The sequence below is a fragment of the Semicossyphus pulcher genome, unplaced genomic scaffold, assembly GCF_022749685.1.
Source record: "Semicossyphus pulcher isolate SPU_LCO1_2020_fin unplaced genomic scaffold, fSemPul1.0.p SCAF_19, whole genome shotgun sequence".
In the NCBI taxonomy this organism is placed as follows: domain Eukaryota; kingdom Metazoa; phylum Chordata; class Actinopteri; order Labriformes; family Labridae; genus Semicossyphus; species Semicossyphus pulcher.
In genome coordinates this window covers 9232682-9243568 of record NW_027211692.1, presented here as the reverse complement: position 1 = coordinate 9243568, position 10887 = coordinate 9232682, and the positions used below count along the sequence as shown (strand labels likewise).

The 10887-nt window shown below is 40.8% G+C and overlaps 1 protein-coding gene across 1 annotated transcript; it reads left to right on the top strand.

The window, feature by feature from the left end:
* The first annotated feature begins 4732 nt into the window (after positions 1–4732).
* Positions 4733–10887, top strand: slc13a5b (solute carrier family 13 member 5b). Its single transcript, XM_069669149.1, has 10 exons — positions 4733–4846; positions 4933–5069; positions 5316–5536; positions 5729–5846; positions 5936–6058; positions 6189–6401; positions 6547–6641; positions 6769–6890; positions 7486–7647; positions 10077–10887. Exons 1-10 carry the CDS (start codon positions 4748–4750, stop codon positions 10200–10202), a joined length of 1416 nt encoding a protein of 471 aa, XP_069525250.1. The 5' UTR covers positions 4733–4747; the 3' UTR covers positions 10203–10887.

Sequence of the window (10887 nt, the reverse complement as noted above, 5' to 3'; positions counted from 1 at the left end):
TTTGCTCTGTGCTAGTTGGAGCCATGTTTTAGAAACGACACCTCACGTGACACAACACCAGCCCCATCTCATGTGATTTCTGCTGCTGCAGCTGCCAGGACAGACAGGACCACTTCCTCAATGACCTGCGAATAACATTCAATAAACACCACACGATTTCTGCGGCTAAAGTATAATAGAGCATAAGTCGACACCGAACTGTACTGGAGATGTAGAGACAACCACTGTAAAAAATATTTATTTTATTTATGTTGGGGATTTTATTGGAATATATTTACACTGTATATAATCTGTATATATTTTTAAGATTAAATTCAGCATTTTCAGTTTATATTTTAAGTTAAACACCACATATTTTCTAAGTGATTATAATGCTGCAGTTTTATACAGCTCTGTTTACACATTTAGTCTTTTTCTTCTTTTATTGTACTTAATTTGTATTTTTATTTTGACACTTGCTTTGGCAATGTAAACGCATGTTTCCCGTGCCAATAAAGCTCTTTTGAATATAATTGAATTAACTGTAGGCTAAATTTAAGATAGCACAAGTTAAGTAGTAAGAAAGGAGCTGCAGCATATCCCCAAAGACAATCTTTCTTATACATTATCTTTATTGGGGAAATACTGCCTTTTTATATTCTATTTTATTGTAGTTGGCTTTCATTCACATTTTCTGATGTAACTTAACATTTCGCTGTAAATCATTTCCTATGCATGTGACAAATAGTAATGTATAATCCCTGATTTACAGAGAATCCAGCTAACTATCACTGAGCTAATAAAGTGAATGAAATGTTGCCACAGTTCCACACCTTGGTGGGTATTTTATTTCTATGTTTATTGTTTAGTTACTCATCTTCTTTTAGGAATCACTCTATTGTAGTTCCAAACAGACAGTTCCTCAAGTTGTCCGAATCTCCATTCTTACATTTAAAGTGTTTGCAACCAGGCCCACATGACTGGGATGTAGTCTGAGTCATCTCCACAAGGTGGCATTATGTCTGTAATTTCATAGTCAAATCTGTCTGCAGTCTGGTGCAGACACACTGTTTAAAGAAAGTTAATTACAGTTTCATCTTTGATTTTGTTGAAGTCCAGCTTTGACTCAGTTGTTTGCAAAGTCCCATAAAAAAATAAACAGACGGGACTTCTGTCTGCCACTGTTTTGCTTTTATACAATGTAGTGCTGTCATGTGGCTACAGTATGACTGATGGCTGGTGGCAAAACGTAATTGTCTGCGAGTACAACGTTGAAATCAGGATCACCACATCGTGTTTGGTATCCTTTGGCAGTATACTTAGTTCTTTTTCACAAACTCGCATTGAGTCTGGTATTTTCAGCAATGTTAACTTGAACATAAACCCGTTAAAAGGCGTAGAATTAAATAGAATTAATTTGTTTCCACATTTTTTTCAGCACCTGGAAAGGCTGTCTTGAGGATGGGGTGTGCTAAGGTTTGAGGTTTGTATCTTTGGAGGCATATTTTGACTTGGCAAATTTGAATGCAAAGAAACCCCAATTATTTTAGGAAGAAAGAAAGGAATAGCCGGCAAAACTGTTCGAAATGTGCAAAATGAGCAAAGCAATTGGAAATAATTAAGGCAGTTATTGTCAGACCTTTTCAAATGGACTGTACTGATTATGACAACATTTGCACATCTTCATTACTGGTAAAAAAAAAAAAAAATGTCTTCAGGCATGGATGTTGAAGTCCCACACTGGGTTGTAGACTCACAATTACAGGGACACAAATTAAAAGCTTCCCTCATCTCTGCATACCACCGATGCAACATAATTGCCGTCAGCACTTTTGCAGGAAAGATATAGAGCCAAAGAACATGACATTCTTGGCTCAGCAGATCTCGTTCCTCTCCGGGTTCTCTCAGTCGTTTTGCAGAACTGCCAGGCAGAAAGTGTTTCATGTCCGAGGGCACCGTGTCAGTTTGGGTTTAAGGCATTCCCTTCAAAACGCCTGAACACACGATATGTAACAAAAAAAAAAGGGTGGATGCATTGTGGCTCTATTTCTAGTTTTGTGTTGTGTAACATCACTTAAAGTCATGTTTGCAGTTGCCAAATTGGTACCTATTTCAAGCCATCAGTTCACTAACACCGACAACCTCAAAACTTTTCCAATTCCCTGATTTTCCTCTCTACTTTTTTCACTTGTGCACCAAAAATCGTCTCATCCCCAGCCTGGTAAACAGTCATTTGAACAGACGAGCCAAATGTAAGGTGTGCCATGAAATAAGAGGTTGAATTAAGAACACTGCGCCACAAAACCAAACAGGCCAAAGGGCCACATTAGAAGCCAGGATATACTCGCATGACTTTCACAATAAAATAATTACTATCACAATAACAAGACAGCTGATGAAGAACTGTATTTATAGGAAATGTATTGGACTACATTTGAGAAAACAGGCTTTCCCACACACTGGCACTAGCAGGAAATACATTTGTGTTTACCGAACATGCCGCTACAAAATACACACAACTATCAGCTCAAGTACTTTAGCGAGACTTTCACACACACTGTGGATTCCTTTTAGAGTTTTTTACACAGTCGAGAAAACAAAGTGCTACATGAGTTGAGAAATTAACACAAATTACAACAGTTCATCTCCTGAAACTCTAATATTTTTAAGGAAGTGGTTGTAACGGTTGCAGCTTCATCATTATGTCTATGATCGTATTAAGTACTCATGTCAGTACTCGGTATCGGCAAGTACCCAAATGTAAGTACTAGTACTTGGTCTGAAAGTGGTATCGGTACATCCCTAAATTTGATCTAATCTGAAAAACATTTAGACTACCTGGGTAAGTGTTTTTGGTGTTGAGCTTAAATTTCTTAGTTTGGTAATCCAATCACAGCCCGGCCCATTATTTATCATTTTATGATAAAAATAAAGACAGTGACCCATTTCTTGTGAACCAAAATAAAGAGGTGGAGCAGCAATGACTCAAATGACAACCCTCCTGTGTAGACACTGCAATTGTATTGCATTACTGCTTCTGAAGAAAACCTTGTGGGAGCAAATCCTGACATGTTCCTGACCTGGTTATCTGCATATTGTTTGTTTTATTTCAGATTAAATGTTACCTCACATCAGAGTGCATCACTGCCCAAACTGTGTCACAGCCTAATCTGTTGAAAGGGCTGTGGGTGTCCATCTTGTCATTTAAAGGAGGAACTGATAAAAAAACTTGTCAGTATGTTTTGGCATCTGAAGAAACAAGTTTACTCAGTGGAGCAGTTCAGCCAGTTTTAGGAGAAAAACAGGAAAATTTGTGATCATTTTTGGAGGTTTGCTTGGGAGACCTTTTTCTTGTTGCTTCAGAGAATAATCAGTCAGTCGGTTCTTTTGTTTTGGTGAGAGCACCCTAGCACATCTCTCGCTCTCTCGCTCTCTCTCTCTCTCTCCCTCTCTTTCCTTTATTTGCTGTGGGACTCCCCCCTCCTCCTCCTCCTCCTCTCCTCTGCGCCTCAAAAGCGCGATCCATGGTGCGAAAGCCTTCTTTTCTCAGTTTTCCTTCAGGATGGCATTCTTCAAATATCTTCGCTCTGTTAAGAATGAGCTGATCCTCTTCTCGGCTCCATTTCTTCTTCTTCCACTGCCGTTAGTGATCGGGACACCGGTATGTAACTAATTTGGATTAAAACTATACATTAAATTAGATTAAAATGTGTCAGACTGTTGAAAGTGGAGATAGCCGGCAACTTTTAATGAATTACGCATGAAATAATTCAGTGTTGGAAGTGCTATTGTTATTTCATATAAACTGCACTGAAAATGTCTTGCATTTTTTAATTTTAATTTCTTTACTATAGCCTACATAGTTTGTTCAATTAGGTAAACTTTTTCACTTGGTGTGCACGCAGTTTTAACAATTAAATACATTCCTTTCAACCGGAAATTCTGCGCGCCATAGACCTTTTGTTTTGTGTAAAAAAAAAAAAAGCCGTTTAAATGCCTCTGATTTGCACTTGTCCTCTCGTGCACCTGTTGCTAACAAGCGCGCGCCGCACTCGCAGCAAAATGCATGAGAACTGTCCGCTGTTGCCCGAGGCTGAACCCCTCTAAAGTCTTGTTGTTTTAACTCCTCGTTGTTAACATGAGGGGTCATGTCCAGCGTGGGAACGACGAGTCAAAGGGCTCTGTCCACGTAGCTGCCGCTACATGTGACGGAGAGACATGCACGCAGGCTGTTAGCATGTTATGATAGACTTACACGGAATACAATGCAAGGCAGCCGTGAACGAGGGGTACACGGGGTAGCAGAGGGTACGTCTCAAACTTTAGGATTCTTCGCATAACTTTCAGTCTAATAGAACAGGATACAATTGCTCAACGAAATTGCATTGCATCTCCTCTCAAACAAGGCACTTAAATGTATAAAAAAGTTGTTTTAAAATGCTCAATAAAACAGGCTGCAGACCAATAAAACATGTCAAATGAACATGTGATGTAATGATAGTGTTTATGGGGTGTTTAAGAGCTCAGGAGGATGAGTCTAGCAAATGTTCAAACAGACGACAAGACACAATACAACAACAAGCTCTGTTATCTTTACCCTTTGAACCATCATAAGATCCCATTAAAACTTATGCAATACTTTTTGAGCCAAGAAGATGTTTTTAGCCTGTGCGTGGGGTCTTTCCAGGTGAGACCTTGACCCTTAAAGTAAGGTGCTTTTTCTAATGTTTTCATGCAGGAAGCAGAATGTGCCTATGTGATCATCCTGATGGCGGTTTACTGGTGCACAGAGGTCCTTCCTCTGGCTGTAACCGCTCTGCTCCCAGCTCTCCTGTTCCCCTTGTTTGGCATCATGCAATCCAAAGATGTAAGAACAATAACTGCAGTACTGTTGAATTTGCTCAAAGAGGATGAATATGGGCTCTCACACACTCCTTTCCCCTGCACTCTCAGGTGTGTATGCAGTACCTGAAGGACACAAACCTGCTGTTTGTGGGGGGGCTGATGGTTGCAGTGGCTGTGGAGCACTGGAATCTGCACAAGCGCATCGCCTTGAGGGTGCTGCTCTTAGTTGGAGTGCGTCCAGCGCTGTGAGTGGCTCAGATATGCAATCCTCCACATCAGATTCTGTGTTTGTCTTGTCATCTTTAATACCTACATTTCCTGAGAATATCTTATCAACCATAACATCAGATATAGATAAGGACACTATCTTCAAGATTTTTACTGCAATCATAACAGTCTTTCTCTCTTTCTTTTTATTATTGATTGTTGTAAAAACCTCCTCCTCCTCCTATCTAAGGTCGCTAACACTTTTTTATTTACCTTCCTGACAGTTTGATGTTGGGTTTCATGGGCGTCACGGCCTTCTTGTCCATGTGGATCAGCAACACAGCAACCACAGCCATGATGGTGCCTATTGTCCAAGCAGTGCTGGAGCAGCTCAACAACAGTGATACAGAGATACCTCAGATTCTCTGCTCGGATGAGCAGGTCCAGACATCAGAGGCGGATACCAAACAACCTCTGCAGACAGAAAAACAGAATGAGGGACAAGGTGAGCCACTTTCCTGTTCAAGTACTATCATCTACCTTTTGTCCCTAAAATGTACAGCATAAAGGACTTTTTTCTACCTACAAAACTATGTAGTAGTGGTTCCTTTCATTCTTCGCTCTTTGTTTGAAGGTCCGTTGGTGGTGACTTTCTTAGACACAACAGTGGAGGCTGCCAGGCTGAAGGAGGCAGCAGAAAGGCGGAGAATGTGTAAAGGGATGACCCTGTGTGTTTGCTACGCCGCCAGCATTGGAGGTACCGCCACACTGACTGGAACCGGTCCCAATCTAGTGCTCAAGGGCCAGATGAACCAGTGAGTTTGTCTTCAAAGTGTTGTTTAGTTGTGTTCACTTGCTTTGATCTTGTCCGATAAAATCTGTCTTTGTTTTTTGTTTTGCTCAGACTCTTTCCTGAAAATGGAGATGTGATTAACTTTGCCTCCTGGTTCGGCTTTGCCTTCCCCAACATGATCCTCATGCTCACATTGGCCTGGCTTTGGCTGCAGTTCGTCTTCATGGGATTCAAGTGAGTTTGGTGAAGGTTAAAGCCTAATTATAGTGACAGACTTGAATTGGCATCAAGAGATTTTTACCGCATCGCGAGTGTAATTGAGTGTAGAGGTGACACAAAGATTTTTCCCATGTGATCCCTTTAGCTTTAAGAAGACGTGGGGCTGCGGGGCTGTGAAGACAGAGAAGGACATTGCTGCCTATAATGTGATCCGGGAGCAGCATCGTCTGCTGGGGCCCATGTCCTTTGGAGAGATCAGTGTCCTGGGTCTCTTCATTCTGCTGGTAGTGATGTGGTTCACCAGGGAACCGGGCTTTGTTCATGGCTGGGCCACAAATATCTTCAACTCCAAAGCAGAGTATGTACACAAAATTTTTCTATTCCTTATTCTACATTTCATTTCCACCTATACATTCAACTTGTTGACGACTTGTGAATTTTTTCCTTTGAAGAAACTTTCACTGAACTAAGTTTGTTCATTCCCACATCACTCCACTTCTCAGGTATGTGACAGACGCCACAGTGGCAATCTTCATCGCCATTCTTCTGTTCGTGCTGCCATCAACACCCCCCCGTTTCTGTTCGCGAAGGTCTCATAGTTTTGACACAGGTGAGGCATCATTCCTGCAGAACGTATATTTCATGTCATACAGTCATAACCGAGTTTTCAGAGGTGGGGACTGTGCAAGGATTCAATGCTGACATCGGTTTTATTGGATCTGCAGCACCCCGTCAAACTGCTGGCGCATCTCCTCGTCTGCTCACGTGGAAGGTTGTCCAAAAGAAGTTACCCTGGGGCATTGTGCTTCTTCTTGGAGGAGGTTTTGCTCTGGCAAAGGGAAGTGAAGTAAGTGGAAGTGACAGTTAAAATGTTAAAGGGAAGCTGGGCCAAGAGTTAATATGGTTATAGTAATAATGTGTTATCATTGGGGAGTATGGTGGCAGCTTAATTCTTGTCTTAGTTCAAATTTGCAGAAGATTTAACTGAAATCAAACTCCCTTTTACATCATTTAAAGCCAGTTTTTTTAGAAATAGTCATTCGAAATATATAAATTCTGTTATGTTTCTACATAATGGTTTCCATCGTCAGTGTCGAAAACTGCCATTTTGCACTGGACTCAAACTAACAACCTTTGGACAAGGGATTCACAAGAAATGGTGCAATATGTTTTCCAGCATTGTTTTTATTTCTCATGCATATCAACCTCGTTTTTTACACTTCACTTTCCGCATGTATTACTTATTGCTTTTATTGTATTTATTTTGCCCTTTATACCACTGAGTTACATTTCAAATGATATGTATGATGCACAAACCTGAATAAGAGTATTCACACTGCAAATGAGCCGTTAACTCGGCTGATGATGATGATCAGGTGGGATGAATACTGTACATATCCGGGGGGAAACTTTAACTCCCTATATGTTTATGTTCTTTGTAGGTATCAGGGCTTTCAAAGTGGATTGGAGATCAAATGACCCCCCTGCAACACATCCCTCCCTGGGCAATAGCTATCATCTTGTGCCTGCTGATTGCTACCTTCACAGAGTGCACCAGTAATGTGGCGACAGCGACGCTCTTCCTACCTGTCTTAGCCTCAATGGTAAGTTCTCAGGGAGAAAGTGAAATGCGTGCAGGATCTCAGACTGCAGCAGACAGACAATTATATTCGGCAGCAGTGGTTCAGTGAGGTGAAGTGCTGCATAGGGTTATTTCTTTTGAACTGATGTCCCCAATTTGGAGTCTAGCTTTGAGACTACTTCCGGTGGGAGCTGGCCTATTGTCCCTTGTTTGGTTACCCATCTAGTTGGTCATTCAGGATGAATATGTTTGGTCCCCTTCCCCGGGCCCCTCCTCCCATTAATAACCTGCCAAACACACCAATTCAGCCCAGTGCCCATTAATGCTGCCCACCCCGCTGCCGCTGAAGAATGGCATTACTGTGCCCGCTAGTTGAGCACTCGAGGGAACGCTGGGTTGTGAAAGACGGTGCCAAGCAGGGGTATTCAGATAGATATTTATGGAGGAGGAAGCCAAGTGGGTGCCCAAGGGTGTCCAACCCTCGTGTGAACATTGAGATAGAAAGAAAAGAGGGAAAGAAAAGAACATCTGATCAGTTACATGAAGCTGAAAGGAGAGATGACACTTTGTGGTTATCATGTCTAGTGGTATGACACTGTATGTGTCAAATTGATTTAAACATTTGATTTAAACTAAACCATCAGACTCTGTCATTGTCTTGTCCCTGTCATTGTCGTGAGCTGATATACAGCCTCCAGTTTAAACAAGGCTAACTGTGAAGTTTAAGTCCTTTCACCCATTGTTTATTTTGAGAACTAGAAAATTACTGTGCACTGGTAACCTGTCGTGCCGGGGGATATAATTCAGAAGCAAATTCCACAGTAATGTTTTCTGCGTCTTAGAAGTCTGCCATTATCGCTACACATGTAGTGCTTTTCTATTTTAGATACCATGACTCAGGCCCAAGCTTGCAGGAATTACATCCTAATTACACCCACCTAATGAGAGTTTTCACTCCTCACAGAATTGCACACATTTCACTCTGAGTTATGAGTCAGTGATTACGGTCGCAGAAAAATAGCCAGATGGAGGAGTGGTGGATTTGTTATCAAGGCTGTGTTCATCCCTGTCTCAGACTGTTGAATCTTTCTGTGTGATTATTACAGTCTCAGTCTATTGGAATCAATCCACTCTACGTCATGGTGCCATGTACTCTGAGTGCCTCTTTTGCCTTCATGCTGCCTGTTGCTACGCCTCCAAACGCTATAGTCTTCTCCTATGGATACCTCAAGGTTGCTGACATGGTGAGTATGACTGTGGTTTGTTGTGTCTGATTGTAAATTATATGTCGAACATGCAAAGTGGTCGGTTTAGGGTCACTGCTACACTGTAAGGATAGATGAACCACGTGTTCATAATCACTGGTAGAAGTGACCTGAAAGTGTTAAATTACTAAACTGTTTGGGAAAAAGGTTTACATTATCTGTAATTTGACCATTGGATTACTTGTATATTTCTGTGCCCAAAACATCCAATGTACCAATGTTAGCTGTAACCCAAAGAGCCAATGTACCAATGTTAGCGGTAACCCAAACAGCCAATGTACCGCTGTAACCCAAACAGCCAATGTACCATTGTTAACTGTAACCGAAAGAGCCAATGTACCAATGTTAGCTGTGACCCACACAGCCAACGTACCAAAGTTAGGTGTAACCTAAACAGCCGATGGACTATTGTTAGCTGTAACCCAAACAACCAATGTACCAATGTTAGCTGTAACCCAAACAGCTGAGGGACCAATGTTAGCTGTTACCCAAACAGCCAATGTTAGCTATCTTACCGTTAAACTTACAGCTAACGTTAACGGTAAGCTAGCTACACAGTGAATGTATATTCTTATGGCAGCTTATGCTCTTATGCTGAAACTACATCTTTTCACACATTTCTATTCCCCTTTAAATTGACTTCTGACTAAACAGACTTAATGTTTACATGGTTAAAATAAAACCACTGCCACCAGCCGATTAGCTTTACCTAGCAGGACTTGAAACAAAAGAAAGTGTGAGCTTGGCTCTGTCCAAAGGTCACAAAATGCCTATCCTAAAGCCTACCAGCATCTCTAAATCTTACTGATCATAATGCTATGTCTAGTTTCTTAAATGGTACAAAAAAAAGATGCAAAATCATTTAGTTGTGGCAGTTATTCAACAGAGGTTATATACTGGACTATTTCATGGCAGGGGGTGATGACTGCTTGAAGTCTTGTAGACACTGTGAAATGGTCTAGCACAGGAACAACCATTAGATAGCAAGTAGTCATTTTTACACTTCCACTTTTCCACTTTTTTAACCTTTGGACTAAGCCAGGCTAGCTACCCTCTGGTTCCAGTCTTTATTGTAAGCTAAGCTAATGAGCTATTTAACAGAAAGGCATGGGAGTTTAACCAATGGTCTCTAAAAGAATGACCAACTTTTGCTTTAACATAACTACATACTTTTCTTTCCCATCAGGCAAGGACAGGAATAGTCATGAACATCATCGGCATCCTTTGTATAACACTGGCCATCAACAGCTGGGGCAAGGCCATGTTTGACCTAGAGTCCTTCCCTGCCTGGGCCAACGTCACTGGGGTATGAGCCTGGTTCTGCCATAGGAGATGACTGCCCTCCCTATCCATATGTGCCAGACAACGACCTCTGGTCAGAGCGACAGCACAGCACCACATGGTGGGCCGCAAACAACTGATTGCTGCCAGAATACAAGCTCCTCAAGGCTTGTTTTCATTGACACCTGTGTCTTGCTTGTGAAAGAAAATGGCGATGAATATGATTGGGAACAGAAGAAGAGTGGTTGAAGAATTGAATGAATCTTTTTTTATCGACACTGTAAGATAATGATATGTTAAACTTAAGTTTATTTATATTTTTAAATAGAGAGACTTTAAATACTCCCAAGAAACACCCTTCAACACTATTCATTTTTTTTATCAAAGAGATTTAAAGGAAGGATTATTCATAAGGTCAAAGTTATTAGAAATGTTTAACAGTCACAATGTAGCTACTTCTTTATAGATATGAGCCATAAGCTATAATATAAGAACATATCTCAGCACATTTACTAAAAACTGCACATAAGTATATATTTTTAACTTTCTTGTATTTCACGTAAGTATTAACATTTCACTCAATTTTAGGGGAATAGTGTCTTTTTTTCTGTACTTTACTTATCTGACAGCAATAGCTTTTTATATTAATTAATATGGCATGTTTATAGATTTAACTATAACATTAAAATACAATAATATAATACAACACTAACACC